Here is a 16197-nt window from a genome sequence, read left to right as displayed (position 1 = left end):
AAAAAAGACTGAAAGTGCCACAGTGACAGAGAGAGAGGGAGAATTGTGTGTGAGTTTGTGTGTATGTGTGTGGGGGGGGTGTTGGTTTGTGTGAACCTGACATTGTTTACTGCTGTAAATTACTGTGGGGCTGGCGCTCTCTGCTTACAGTAGCTACAACACAGCGGCAATGACGGCGCCGTACATCAGAGCACAGAGCCTGCCGCTGCCCCGCCGCAGATTGGCCTAATATGTCGTGGCAAAGAAACGCGCTCTGATGAGGACTCAGATAAATGAACCAATCTCGTAGTTTTAATTAGACCAGAGAATTAGTGAAAGAATGAAGAAGATGTGGTTGTGCTTGGAAGAGGTAAACATCAGAGAATTACTCTTTGATTTACTTCTAATCAGTCTTTCATCAACACGGGAGGAGGTGGTGCTAAGGAGCTATTAAAGCTATTGTGAGAAAATATCACAAGATTTACAGTTACTGCAACTAAAGGGAGACATGTTTGATATAATTTATGATCAAACATGTGTTTTAAAATGTTGAATTAGAAAAAGGAGGTAGTTATACGCACATCACGTAGGTGCAAGGCAGTGCAAAAACAGGAAACTGAGGAAGAAGATAGGCCCGCACACTTGATGCCACAAAAAAAAATGATCACCTGAAGAAGACCTCTGATAGAAACGTTGTGATTAATAAAAAAGCCTTTTATGTGGCATCTGAGCAAGTGTGTGCGGGACTATCTTCTTCCTTAAACTGTTGAATTAACACAAATAAATGTGGGCATATTAAAAAAAACAAATCCCTTTACTCAAAAGTCAAGTCTCTAAAGCGAGCATGTTTCAGAGAAATATTCATTTGAAATAATACATAATACTTCCTGTATGTGGTTCAATGTGTAAACTTAGCAGCCCCCCAAATTGTCCTCATGTTGAATACTTGACAAATACTCTAAACATGCGTACGTATACACAGAGGAAAACCACATCAAGGGAAAAACAGGGATTTGTTCTTCAGAACTATTATAAGGAGATTATAGAGTGTTACTTTGATTTTAAAACAATGATGGGTCACCAGTGATGAACCGTAATGGCTTACTGACGATTTGTGCATCACTTGGGGCTTTGAGTCGTAAATCAAAAGAGCCTTTTGAGCAGAGTGTTTATGTATAATGTCCTATTTAAACAGTGAAAATGGTTTGGCTGGCCTGGGGGATAAACATATGGGGCGCGTATGGTGAAATCAATACACCATTAGCTGATGTGGCTGTGACTGGTCGGTTATAACACATTGGTAGAGGGAATGGCCAATAAATCCTCACTATTTCTGTTGCTATGTAAATGTAGAAGACCTAATCTGTGGCAGGGAGGTTAACAAGTCTTTTAATTGTCTGCTGTACCAACAACAACAATGCCCATGCTTTTTTGTTTTAAAGGGTCTGTAAGACTCCATTGACTTATTATTATCATCTCACAGGTTTATATGAGCTAAACAATAGCATTTCTGTGGGGACATGCGTGACAGTGTAAGAAACTGGGGTGCACATATGGGGTAGGGAGAGAGTTACAACACTTGCAGACTCTCCGGTTGTGTGCTTATCGTGACTACAATGTTATCTCGGGGGTCGGCGTTTGATGTCAGGTTGAGGTTAGAGTTTATGATAAGAAAGTCCCCGGGGTCAGAATCGCTCGGGCGGCAGGGGACATAAATTCTGTGTGGCCTCTGTTGTCCTGGGGATGATGACAGTGTGTGACACGCACACACACGCGTTCATGGCAATTCGGCTTTTCAATGTCACTCGGAGGCTTCTCAGATGACCTGTTTCTATAACAGACAGCCACCAACGTGACATAAAAGGGGGGGATATAAGAGAGATGTGGATGGTGAGAAAGAGAGACAGAATGAGAGGGTGAAGTGAAACAATGATGGGGGAAACAAAGTAGGGGGGTTGGGAATGATTCAGACGTGGAAAGGCAGAGATAACTAAACTAGAGGGTCAGAACACATTCAGATGCAAACGAAAAGAAACACAAATGATTGCAGGTGCAGGGGTTTGTGGGGGTGGGGGTTGATTTGGGGGGGGGGGCTATGTAGTGCTGCTTGCCCTTTTCCAGACACTGCAGTCTGCCACGCTCCAGTGGTCATACACTGATATCACACACGTGTCAACAACATGAATAAAACAGATGTAATAAAGATTGGCCCAGCTCTCTCCCTCTCGCTCTGCTGCTTTTTCTGCGCTGAGGAAGAAAGAAGTGCAAGGACAGCAAATGATGATGTTCTTCTTTACTCTCTCCTCCTCTTCCTTTTTATGCTCTTAGATTGTCTTTCTGTTTCCTACTCCTTTCACTCATCTGCCGTTCATTCACTCGGTCCCTGGGGCAGCGAGGGTTGACTGAGCACAGACGCTGAGCTGTCCAAACTCCAAGGCAGTGCAGAGGAGAAGAGCAGGAGGCAGAAACAAGCAAAGTAACCAGAGAATGGCTGCACGTCTGTGTGTGTGTGTGTGTCTGTGTGTGTTTGTGGGGCAAGTACAACTGTCACATTTCAGCCTACTGGGCAACATGAAGCCAGATAAACAGAGGAATTATGCAGCTTCATGCAGCGGGGAGAGTTACTCTGGGAGGGATAAAAACAGAGGACGGAGGCACAGAGGAGCAGATGGGAAGTGAAAGCAGGACTGGGCAGAACCTCAGGGACAAGGTGTTGACTGTTGGGGTGTTTGAATCTGTATGACAGGGAGCTGCGAGGGGCGGAAGTGTGAGTGGATGGTCCATGTGTTTGTAGGAAATGTGCATGGCTAGTGGAGATAGCGAAGATATTTTTTCCTTTTTTCAATTTTAATGCATTTTCCACAATTTCCCAGTTTGGGATCAATAAAGTAATTCTATTCTATTCTAATGAATGTTTGGCTTAGGGCTCAGACAAAAAATCTGAAACAGAAAAATGAAAAGTCAAGATCTATTATTTCAATTTACCGCTGGTAAATTAGCATTTCCCACCACTTACTTACCAACTGAAAACTCTCCTGGAATCTCAACTTTCTAGGTAATTAACAGAACAAATGAGTCTAACACAGAGGTATCTCTTTTGAACCACACAATTACATGTAAAGAGCTGAAGAGGGCACAACATCAACGGAGCTTATGCAATTGTATCTGTTTGCCATGTGCCACAGCTTGACACCTAAACTAGTCATCAACATAAAGCTTCCATCGCTGCCTATTTCCCAAGCTTGTGACTATAAAATAAAAAGTTTACTGCAACCAAAGTTTTCAAATAATAGCAGTGTTTGTCACACATAGACAATTCTTGGGCAAGCCATTAAGGTGTATCCACGGCCACCCAAGAATATATTTTTTTTTAACTATAAATAATTGAGAAAGTCTTCAGGCCCTGCTGAGAATTGATGTCATTTAGAAACCCAGGTTTGTGATGTTGCTGCACTAATATTACCATGTTTTACACAGCTTCAATAATCATGATGCCAATGTTCATCTTATCAGTTAGCAAGAAGAAGTATCAAATTATAGAGGGTGTTTTTCAATGACTCATCCAAAACTTCAGCAACCCACCAACACTAAACCATCTGATTGAAATGAAACAAAAACAATGTTATCTTTGGTTTGACCCCAACCTGACTGTAATATAATCCATTCTGTGTCACTGTAAGTAAGTCCCTGCACTTAACCTTTACTAACACGGTGATGCTTCCAAGACCTAAACAAATGTCCTCAAGTTTAACTCCAAAACATTTTTCCTCTAACATATTCCCCTCCATTAACCCATGCCTTATGTTTCCATTACTGATTTATTCAGCCATTTTCTGTTTCAGCAGCTAAACAGTCGTTCCATCATCTCACTCTCAAACTAATCCTCTGTCCTCCCACCACAGCACTGCATTACGCACAACTCATGTTCAGGCCAATGTGGGGAAATCAGGAGACTTATTACAGTTTTTTTTTTCTATCTGTGTATGAATGGAAAAGACAGGGAGTGTCTGCAGGTAAATAATTACATGTCTACTTACAACATGGGGGAGAGTCTTTTAAGCACTTTCAGCTGTGTGAGTGTGTATTTATGAGCAAGAGAGCATCTTAGGGCATGTTTCATTGTTTTAAGCCTGATCACTTGATGCCTGGAGCTACCAGGGAGTATTACTTCACTTCCTGGAGAGTTTCAGAAGGTCAATCTTGAAAGAATTCAATAATGGCAGCTAAAGCAGACAATGGGAGTCACAAAGACAGAACACGAGCAGTGGGAATTTGCTTTGAGTACTTCAGTGCTGCCTCAACTAACGCAAGTCAACTACTAATCTAACAGATCATTGGTTATGTAAATGATCTGCGATTTAGGGAAATCTATCACATCATTACTCTAACGTCATATATGTGCAAAATATTACTCTTTTGACAAACTGTGCAAACATATTTTAGATTTGGAAAACAGTCATTAACACATAAAAAGTGCAAAAAAAAAAAAGTACTGCACTATAATGCTTTCAAACTTTGCAGTGATTTTGAATCTTCTAAGACCCAAACAGCAAACGTTTTGAGTAATTTAGCAATCAGACAGCAATCTGCTGCCTACGCCACACAAATACTTTTTTTTACTTGGCTCATTCGCTTTAGAATTACAAAAGAATTACCAGTTAAAAAAAGGTAAAGGATGATCTGATGAGGAGGTGGAGGATGCTTCGAGGGTCTTACCTTGGACAGATCTCTGAAGTTGCTGGGCAGAGTGAGGTCAAGTTCCTCTGAGTCGTAGTTGGTGATAACCCAGGGGAAGACCGGGTACTGGTTTAGGTCATTAAAGGTACGACCTAGTGGCAGGGGAGAAAGTTGGAAAAGAGTCGGTGAAAAGGTATATTGACATAATCGTATTAAAGGGTAACCAGCTTTAAACAATGATTTCCGCAATAAAAATACACTGGGGATGTTTCTCACCAGAGATGGTGTTGAGGAACATGAGGTACTCAAAGTTTGATATCTCACGCCGTTGCCAGCGCTGGGTCATGTTGGAGGCCTTGAACAGCTGCTTTGGTGTGGCCAAAGAGATACGCCTAGAGGAAAGAGGAAGATCAAAAAACTATTACTTGTAGCTGTTACTTGCCCTGAAGTAACAGAAAAAAGGTGTGCAGACAAAAAGATCGTCACAACATCGAAACACAGCAGTCTGTAGGTGGAGAAAAAGTCTTTAGTTCAATTAGACTTTTACAATACAGATGTAATTCTGTGAAGAATGTATTCAACTTCCAGTCCTGCTAATTAAGAAGACAAATACACAAACTAATTTGGTTGTATATTTGCGTGCATGTGAGCTCACACATACAGAGCCCAGAGCATGATGTATGAAGTGGGACAAAACAAATGACCCTCAATCCAATTAAAACAAAGGGAAATGATGGAATTAATCACTGTCAGGGTGTGAGATTATGGTCATTAGGCCTCTCAGAAGTGGAAAATACCACTTTCATAACCACAAGACTCACTGATTTTTAAACTCTTAAATGCCACCAAACAATGTGCATAAAATTACTTTCAATAAATATATAAAAAATCAACTCTAGTTGGATCACATTATATTAAAAGTTTAAAAAATTTACAGAAGAAAGGCAAAAAATGTAATTATGACGAAAAATTGTGAAATGGATAATGAGGAGAGGGTATGGAATTATTATGTGCTGGTTGCATTTGCTGATGTATATGCGTGTGTGTGTGTGCATGTGTGTGTGTGTGTGTGTGTGTGTGTGTGTGTTGCCTAGTACAGCTGTCCTCAGGTCAAAGAAGCAAGGTGTCCCTGCCCTTTATACAAGCTTGATTAATGAATTAATCAACAAAAAAACACACACACATCCTGGAGCAAGGATACACTTTCTCACTTAGACTGAATTGAGGCTGGTGTTCACTATTGCTATGTGAAGTATTTCTTGGTTTCCTGATGTAGAGAAAATATTTCCCAAAGATCTTAAATCTTCCTGTCACACACGTTACCTCCCCAAAATATTCACGTATCCCAACAGGCAATAACTGTCATAGTTCAGATTAAAGAAGACAAACATTTCACAATAGTAAATCTGAAACTGAATCAAATCCTTACTGTTTATGGAAAGATTAAGATTCCTTATTTCTCTCTCACTACTTTAAACTTTGTTAAAACTCTTCAGTCTTGATTCATTTTGAAATGAAAATGTGAAATGAAATGTTTGTACTCTCATAAAAGTGTCCTGAACAGTTTAAAAATGTAATGTACAAAAAACCTGGAGTTATTATGTTTAAGACAGGCACATAAGTAATGCATATTTTACTCAAGGCCCCGGAAAAATACTTTACTCTTTAAACATTTTTAATTCCTCAATTTTTTTAAAGTACAATAAAGATATTTGGAGGAGATTGTCCTCAAAGTAGTCAATCTTTTCAGGACAAGATCATATGTTCTCTGCATGGGAAATAATTAGAGGCAATTTGGAGATTTTTATGGTTGCACATTGTAAATATAACCAACTTGAAAATTACAACAATACCCTAAATTTATGTAAAAAAAACAACTCTGGCTGGCAACATCAAAAAATAAAAATAGGCCATAAAAGACATCATACAGTTAATCTTCCTGGACCTTACACAGTGAACACACATGGCAGCAGAATGGTTTGGCTTCAGCCCTGCCCTGAGACAGAGTAGACATGATGTGAGGGAGGGAGGGAGGGAGGGAGGGAGAGAGGGTGTGCCCTGCAGGCTTACAAGCAGCTATTTGCCTCACACTGCTGGAAATAAATAAATGAACTGGGCCATGTTTGTGTGAAGCCAATTATGTTTGGGCAGGGCTGGAGAAAAGTGGGAGGGATGGACAGATCAGTGACCAAAGCCCTGCCTGCATATGACAGCAAAAAGGGGAGGGGGGATTTAGTTTGGAGGTTCTAGGGTGTATAAGAAACAGGACTGTCAATGTTCTCACATGCGAAATATTATGCAGAATATTTTTGTGAAAAACCTGCAAAGAGAGCAAAGAATCTACCAAATATGTCACATGAAAGGAGTTACTTTGTGCTTTTTTTTTGTGTCTCACCTGGTCTGTGGAAGACCAAAGTTCGTGCCCACCCCAACACGAGGAAGACTGTGTACCACCTTCTTGACCGTGGCTGCATCTGGGAAGTTGAGCATGACTGCAGCTAAAGAGAGGGAGGAAAAAAAAAGAATGTAGCTACATCACCAAACATGTTTATATTCCTTATAAGACAAACTAACTCAACACTTAACAAGCATGACTCCCTGAATGTTTCAGAAAAGAAACACCAAAATATGTGCATGTTTATCAATCAGGGTTAAAATAAATAGGTGAAATGGTGACATATGGGTAATTAACAGAAGCTGTCGTACTTCGGTTGGCCATGAAGATTTCCAGAGCGGTGTTCTGCAGGAGGTAACGTCTGGAAAAGACTGCACGGACCTCGGTGAACAGCCATTTTCCATGAAGTCCCTCTGTGTAGGCTAGGATCTGGAAAACAGGGGAAAGAGAGAGAGGGTAGAGGGTGTGAATTCAATAGGAATATGCAAATGGGATAAGGAAAGGAAATATTCAAAAAGAAAGAAGAGATCAGAGAAAAACGGCGCGATGGAAGGGGCGGGGATGAGGAGCAGACAGTAAAGCCCGGTTTGTTCATTTTTCACAGTGTCGGCCTGAACAGCACGATTAATGTGTTATATTGATCAGCCTCAATGAAAAAGGAATTCCTTTAGGAAGAGAATGGGCCCTATTCAGCTGGAGGTAGAACAGGACATGTTCAGTTCACTAAAAGATAATCCATATTACAGCATACAGGTGACAAGGAATATCTGAAATTTAGAATATTTAGAAGAAACAAGTAAATAATTTTGATGTTTTGATTTTCAAATGAAATCTGCTTTAATAAGACAAGGACTAGGTTAAGAGCCTTTTTTCTCATCAAGTGAAATAGATGCTTGAAAACCTTTCTGCCTGTCCATGAAGGTAACCACCTCAAAGGTTAAACTATTAAGTTAGACCAGCTTGAGATTTAGAAATGTTGCTATAAACTGATCTCAATCAGTCCCTCCTGTGGAGGCAAATTCTTTCTAATAGCTGCCATGTGCCTGACAGACCCACATGCTCTGCCCCGTCCCTGCGCTTTATACTCCTACTAATCCAGCGTTTAGATTTGCTGCTAACCTACTTAGCACCGCTTTGTTAACCAGGCTTCTATTTCCACCTCTGCTTATACTTTCAGAAGTGTCATCTGACAGGGGGCGTACAGGGATATGCTGGAAAGGTAAAAAAGGATGCTTTTAAGGTTGTCACAGCATGGTTCAGAGGCGGAGTTATTAATCATATATAAAAAATATTCAAATGTCAGCTAGCAAGCTCGGTCTTGTGTTAAAGGAGCTCATTAAAAGCAGGGGACTGCAGAGGGGACCAGCTGAGGTCTTTGGCAACCAGCTGAGGACAGTCTCCTCCCTCGCTGTCTCCATGAGGAATAAGACCTGCCTGCATCGCAGACCCACTTCAAAGTCTCTGGAGTTCAATTAAATGTGGATTAGAGGCTTGGAGAAGCTGCCTGGTGCTGCATCCACCAGCCTCCTGTCTACCTTATCAGGAGCTCAAAGATGACTACACCAGTCACATCAACGTTTAGCCAACGCCATTGTGAAGACAGCACAGACAAGACTGTTTTATCCTCAAAGAAAATCATTTCTAAAGTATTTTTGGGATGGTTGACAATATTTGAGTAAATGTGTTCATTTCAGATATTAACAAAAAAAAAAGAGAAATCTATTTTTTACACTTCTGTTCTTGCACACATTAAACAATGTGTTATAAGATGTGGATAAGTGAGCTCACAGTGGGCTGGGAGCAGATTGCGTAAACGTTTGTATCATGCTACTGTAAGCTAGCTGTTGTTCTTATTTCCAATCCTATACTAAGTAAGTCAACCGTTGTCAGAGGCTTGCTTCTTGGCTTCTTGGTTTGACCATGGTGGTGTATCAATCGTCTAAGCCAGCAATCGCCAAGAAATCGGAAGAAGAAGCAGATTCACAAGATTTACCTCTACATCTAGAGCCTATTAAACTGTAATTAGAAGAATGGTAGTTACACACAAAATGCAGCTAAAAGTACACAGACTCAACATATCAAAATTAAAATCATTAATTTTAGTTTAAAGAGCTGGTAGGTTCTAGGACAGGCTTGTTTCTTAGCTTTTTATGAATATAGAAACGTGGCAATTCAGTCATCAAAGCTCTAGTTTCTTAAGTGTGACAATCAATTTAGATACATGTCAGTTTTGAACATCGTTTTATTATAGTAAAACTATTCTTTTAATCTATTCTCTTTTGACGATAAAAAAGAGGTTTAAGTCTTACGTTTCCACGTTTAAGTTTGAGGTTTGTATAGAATTCTTTTACATTTTCAAGGAATTTTATATTGAAACGCTACTTTTTTTTAGTTGTAATTTGTACATATAAACAGACAGTGATATTGTTGAGCACAGCTTCTCATTAGCAGTCTTGTTGCAAGTTCAGACATTGAACTTTACTGGCAAACAAGCTTAAATCTGTAATTAGTTTCCTCTAACAGAAAAAGAGGCCTATCAGAAAACCATGTCAACAGGACATGGTTAAACACTTGAACACTTTTCCTTCATAAATAAAACAACGCGTTTCTCTCCTCATTCATATAAAAAATGAAATTCTTGTTTTTAGGTGTATGGTGAGTGAACGCTTGAAGCATAACCTTTAACCTTACAAAAGGGAGACGTTGACTCATTTCATCCCCTAGGAGTACACTCATGAAGCTCCGGATGGGTGTCAACATGATGCTCGGGCTTGAACTGATAGAGTTGCAGTCTCTGATTCCACAGATAGATGTGACAGAGGCCGAGGCAGCTAGATATCATATATTTCCCTGGACCGATGAATCTCCTGGAACGCTGTAAATAGCACTCCCTGTTCCTGAGATCATTGTCACTATCTGTGGCGCCCTTTTCCCTTGCAGATGAAAAAGCTGAGCGGGTGACAAGGTGCAAGACAAACTATCCGCGCTGTAATGCTCCTGCTGCTCCGACCACGTCTGGACAAATTACAACGGCGAGGAGGTTATTGTCCGAGCTGGAATTATGGCTGCACCGACTTCCTCTGTGATAAATAGTGATAGTGGAGCTGGATCAGTCAAGCTCAAAGAGATGAAAATGCTACAGAGGCAATAGCAGAATAAAAAAAAACTGAAGGTTTTGGATTGGATTTATATTTTACTACCTGAAAAAAAAAAAAAGGGTTGTTAAGTTTAAAAATGGTCAAAAATAAATTTTAAAAGTCTGGAGGTTGAGAGTAGGATGGCTGGTTCCATAAAGGGAACATAAAATGGATCAGGCGCTTATATGTCAACATGATTGGTTGAGCATAAAGCACGATTTTATTGATGTGTCATTTCAACTGGAACATTATCCATGGATTCAGGTCTGCTGCGTCCCGAGATCAATTTCAAAGCGTCACGCGGGAGGACACAGCCAAACAGAAAACAAAGGAACTGGTCTTGATTGCAATGCTCTTTTTCTCTCTCTCTCTCTCTCTCTCTCTCTCTCTCTCTCTCTCTCTCTCTCTCTCTCTCTCTCTCTCTCTCTCTCTCTCTCTCTCTCTCTCTCTCTCTCTCTCTCTCTCTCTCTCTCTCTCTCTCTCTCTCTCTCTCTCTCTCTCTCTCTCTCTCTCTCTCTCTCTCTCTCTCTCTCTCTCTCTCTCTCTCTCTCTCTCTCTCTCTCTCTCTCTCTCTCTCTCTCTCTCTCTCTCTCTCTCTCTCTCTCTCTCTCTCTCTCTCTCTCTCTCTCTCTCTCTCTCTCTCTCTCTCTCTCTCTCTCTCTCTCTCTCTCTCCATCTCTCCTCTTTCGACCTGTTTGTGCGCCTGGCGCTGCTGCTCATTTCTGAGGCACTGTCGTTTGTCTTTGTCAGATGCCCAAAAGACTGCGGAATGAAGAGGGACACATGAAGAGGGGCCGGGTGACTGTGGCTAGGGTGTGTAACCGCACACGCACGCAAAAACTGTCAGTGCTGAATCTGGAAGACAGCCCTTTGCCAGTGAACCTTCTCCATCACCAGCTCCTGCACCAACACAGCCTCCTCTACCTTTAGAAAGATGGCTAAAGTCAAGTGAAGGAACATGGAGACACAGGTGAAATTTAATTGAAATTACACCGAGTTAGGAAAGAGTAAGTGGAGTAACAGACCAACTATCAGCAGTGTGGTTAAAGATAGATGAGCCTCTCAACTGGCTCTGCTATTACCAGACTGAGGGTGTGTGTGTTTTTGGGCTGATAAGACCCTCGAGTTGAAGGGAAAGAAGCCTCTGCCAATTCCTAATAATCCTTATTTTTCATAAAATGTGAAGAAGAGTCTCATTCTAGCACCACCAGAGTTGTTTTTGAGAAGAAAAAAAAAAAAGGGGTTGAATATTACCCGTAAACAGTCTTTGATAAGTGGTGCATGCATATTTGCACGTTGGGGTTTAATGTGCCGTGCATCCTTGAAGGAAATTGAGGTGATTGAAGTTCAATTTGTTGCCTGTTATTAAGCATTTCCGCATGGCTGCCTTGGTTAAAGGATAATGGATGAGGGATTTATTATTACCTTTTGGTCAAATGAAGTGGTGTGGGAGATAAGGTGATGAAATTAATGAGCGGGAGGAAGAGAGGTGATCCATCAACATCAAAAACGGAGACGAGGGACAAGCAGTATTGGGAGAACTTGATAGAATTCATAAAGAAAAAAGGAAAAAAAAAAAACCTGTGGACAAAACAGCATGTAGAACTGCTTCCTGCTTTTTCCTTTGGAAGAACCTGCTAACCTCTTACTACTCCATGTGTCACAAAATGACTAAACATGCAAACAATGGAGGACTATGGAGACTGCAGATTCTTTACACACTGATTACTACAGAAGAATCCCATTTTACTTAAATATCCCAAAAAATGACAAAAACATAACTACGAAAGTGTTATGCTTTTTTCGTTTGGCTTGATTCTGTGCTCATTCGAGTGAGAGAATTACAGAGTTTCAGTGGAGAGGAACGCTGAAAATGCTTTTTGTGCAGGAGCTAATGAGAAAGAAAGCACAGCCAAACACAAGCTGACATTTAAATTGCTTCTTGATTTCTCTGTGTGCATCCACACAGATCCTACTACCCTAATAATCCTACTCTCTTCCTTAACTATTTCCTTGGCCATATTCTTGTTCGTCTCCTACCCCTGCGCCTTAACCCCCACCCACCCCCACCCCCACCCCCACCCACTGTTCCAACCCGGTAAACGAGGCCTTGTCACCCCCCATCAGTAAATGAGTTCATCGGACTAACGAGCAAGCAAAGGGCCCCGACACACTAACAAGGGTTTCTTGGCTGCCTGAGCCTCTGGACCAATCAGGACCCTCATCACCGTTGACACAAAGCCTCCCAGAGCCCTCTGGAGCCAATTAAGACAGATTTTGCTTTTGAGATTGACTGATAGCCTGAAAAATAAAGATAGGAGGAGGGAGGAAGAAGAACTGAGGGGACTGTACTGGAGAAATGGAGCAACATATTTTCATTATAAACTGATTTCTCTAAAGAGGTTCTTGTTTGAATCAAATGCTTTCACAGGTAGAACGTGTACGGTTGGTGAGTTGAGAGGGGTGGTGGGGGGGAGAATCATTCAACAGGATAACAAAGCTCCCCCACCATAAGAACCGGGAATCACATGACTTCGAGACAGTGCAGCCACATGACTCGACTTTCACACTCCGACAGTTATCCTGTAGCCTTTGTGGATCAGCAAGAGTGTGATTTAACAAACGGGCTATGACAGCATCTCTGGCTGGTCATGTGCTCTGTGATTGTTAAACAATGGGAATAGTTGAGCTATAATATACGGAAATATAGAAATGTGTACTAGTGATTATAGCTGACTTTAGAGCCATGAAAAGTCAGGTTACCAATTTGAAAAAAGAAGTAAATCATTAAATAAAAAATACACTTTCTTGCCCAGAGTTTGATAAGAAAATTGTCTCTCTTTAAACCCTCCAAATTCTTACGACTCTTTATATATATATATATATATATAAAAAAAAGATTTAATCTCTTTGTGTTAGAAGTGTAGCTGGTCGTATTATGTTACTTTTTGAAAAGAGCAAGGCTACCAGTTTACATATGTTTGAGGTTCGTGCTAAGCTAAGCTCACAAGCTGCTGTATGTAGCTTTACATTGAATGGACAGATATTAAAGTACCAACGATGTTCCAATGCAATTCCTGTTTAAAAAAACAATTAACACGAAAGACAAATTAAAATGCACATATCTAACAATAAGCTGCCATCATGCATTATTGGTTATTGCCTGAGCTTGTGTGTAAACAAGAGCAGACAAAGCAGATAAAATACTGGATGCATTGTCAGCAGGCATCAAAATAAATAGCATTGGAGTCCCTCAATGATTGATAGGCACAATTGTTGTAAAATCATGTAACTAATTCAAGATGTAATCTCTGGTCACACATAAAGCTCCATTTGCCTCGAGGGAAGTAAAACAAACTACAAGGTCAAGACAAACAAATACAACTAAGGAGCAGCGCTGGAGTGTGAGAGAATTAAAGCAAAATAAACAAGCCCAGCTTGTAGCAAGTGTTGGGTTATGAAGCCTGAAGGCTCAAAGTATTCAGTCCCAAACGTCACCCAGTCAGAGTTTGCACTCCCTAAAGAACATCCCCCTTTGAAAGGATCTTTGGGGCCACTTAGTCTGAATTTAGCCTAATAGGGATTAAACCCCTATTCTGGCCCTTTTCACTGTTTGCACACAGGTTAGCCTTTTCTCCTTCCCTTTCCTTCACAGCTTATCCTTTTTGAAGTTGGAACAAAAAAAATGGCCCTGTGTGGATTTAGGGAAATGCTGCAGTGGTCGCGGGGTTAATTGGAAGAGAATTGAAGACTTCAGTGCATTAACTCATTAAAGATTCAAGATATGACAATGAAGGAAGGGCCCTGAAACATTATAGAATACTAAGGCCGCTGATGTTGGTTGTAGGGATATAAATTAAGAGCGACTAAATTCTTGGAAATATAGCTTAGTAGTAGCTTAGTACATCAGACAATATGAAAGATTTCTGTTTTGGAAAATGATGTAAAAGACAGCATTCTGGTATTTTCTTTTACATTCAAGATCAGGGCTTCCTTTTTTTTTTATCTCATTATCTTAGAGTGGGGCCTCAAAGGGTTCAAACTAGCTGAAAGGGCATGAGGAACAAAGGATGGATAAAGCTTCATAAGTGAAGGGAAGAGGATCGTGAAATGCAGCTGACATCTACAAACTAAGAAGACCCTCTCTGCTGTCCTTGCTTTATCAGAATGCACATTTTAAACGTTTACCATTACAGTTACACATTTAAATTAAGTTTGATTTAGAAATGTGAACTGAAAGGGTTTGAATTCATTTGTTGATTGATCGAGCTCATCGGTAAACACTTGGACATCAGGAAAAGGAGGGGGGAAAAAAGTGTACATGCTTTTCACCGGTATTCAGAAAATCAACTGGACAGCCTGGAAGCACAGGAGCCATTTTGAACTCAATGCTAATGCCCCCCCCCCCCCCGAACTCCTCTATAAGCCACCATGCCAAACATCAGACAGGTTAGGATCGCTGACCGGCTCCTATCGCATTCTCCCTGCTTTTCTTCAATCTCTCATTTGGCCATTTAGTGATGGATAGGCCTTTTCTGGGGTTTGGGGAAAGCTTCGCTGGAGTAAATTCTTTCTTAATCCGGCTATTGTCACCAGCTTAAGTGGGTGCAGGGTGAAAAGTACACCCCTCATGGGGAATTCTGGCCTGGTTGACAGAGCAAAGGATGAGGGAGAGAAGCAGACTGGTGCAAAGGAATGGAAGTGGAGACTTTGAGAATTTGAAGTTGACTCAATTGGGGCTACAGGTTTATCAGTGACAAGCATTTGGAGTAGCAACTGCAATAGAGTGAATTTAACTAACAAGCATTATTATCAAATACATTTTGAAGTTATTATAATACATACTTAGTACTACAATATTTGGGAAGAAGTGGTGATAGTAGATGTCTGATAAATATGTTCCTGTGTATGAGCTTTTTAAGGATAGACCAAAACCAATCACAGGTCTAGTGATAAAAGGTGTTGTCTGCTGTGAAGGCTTAGCCTTAGTTATTAGACTTTTTAGTAATAAAAACAGAGCTGGCAAGATCAGTCATTTGCAGAACCAGCAAATACAGAGGCATATGGAGTTATGCTTTGTCCACTTAAAAAATACAAGTTCAATATTTGCTTATTTCAGGTCTTAGAAAGATCGGATAGGAAACATTATGCTTTTAAATTCTGAATGTTACTTTATGTTCACAAAGTCTTTACATTTGTCTTTGACTCGTGCAGCGCACAGAGTATACAGTGTGTTAAAACATTGACAAGAGAAGGGTGAACCAAAAGATGAGAGCTGAGTGCTATAAAAGCAAGATAGTTGGCTGGAAGATGTTCAAATGTCCAGTAGCCATGAGGAGAACTGTAGAGTTTTGGAAAATAGGCGACAACTTCAAGATTCAAAATTTCCCATTTGATCCATTGTCAACTCAAATACTTACAGTAGGAGTTTCAAAATGTAATCTACGACATGGAATCTGAACTATTCATTATGATACAGACTTAAAATAATATAAATTACTTGTTTCCATTTTTTTTGGATGTGCATCGATTTGGTTTTATTGTTCAGATGTTTTGCTACAAGATGAATAAGAAGTGATTTAGAGAAGAATTAAATATTATCTGCGGACAAGAGTAGTTTGTTCCAATTTATATACTGCACAAATGAAAGCTGTGTTACGCTGATGTCTGCTAGAAAAGAGTCTTGGATAAGTAAGTAACCTGCAAAATGTCCCCATGGATGTGCCATTCCAACCAGACTGGATGGGTCATTAACCATAAAGGCAATGAAAGCACCAGAATTCAGCAATGTAACAGTCTGCTCCACAGCATGTGCACGTCTTTACACAGAGTACACGTCAATGCTATCTGCTTCTTTTAAGAAACTGATACATCTGGTTTGAATAACGTGATTTTTTTTAAATGTGGGATTAACACTGATGAACATTATGAACGAGTCCTGTCATTCGGCCTTTGTATTTCTTAAGTATTCTGTGATTACAATTGAAGATAAAAGGCAGTTCAACAACA

The 16197-nt window shown here is 40.4% G+C and overlaps 1 protein-coding gene across 4 annotated transcripts in view; it reads right to left on the bottom strand.

Annotated features, from left to right (window-relative positions):
• The window catches only part of lrba (LPS-responsive vesicle trafficking, beach and anchor containing), a 187996-nt gene that overhangs the window by 46339 nt on the left and 125460 nt on the right, over positions 1-16197 (bottom strand). For all 4 annotated transcript variants that reach the window (XM_061057010.1, XM_061057019.1, XM_061057038.1 and 1 more), the window contains 4 exons: positions 7363-7480; positions 7052-7154; positions 4933-5048; positions 4696-4808 (listed from right to left, as the gene is read on the bottom strand). In XM_061057010.1, coding sequence (XP_060912993.1) covers positions 4696-4808; positions 4933-5048; positions 7052-7154; positions 7363-7480 — 450 coding nt within the window. The remainder of the gene's footprint in view (positions 1-4695; positions 4809-4932; positions 5049-7051; positions 7155-7362; positions 7481-16197) is intronic.

The sequence above is a fragment of the Labrus mixtus genome, chromosome 2 (genome assembly GCF_963584025.1).
Source record: "Labrus mixtus chromosome 2, fLabMix1.1, whole genome shotgun sequence".
In the NCBI taxonomy this organism is placed as follows: domain Eukaryota; kingdom Metazoa; phylum Chordata; class Actinopteri; order Labriformes; family Labridae; genus Labrus; species Labrus mixtus.
The sequence above is the reverse complement of the archived record's forward strand: the minus strand, read 5'-3'. Positions and strand labels throughout refer to the sequence as shown.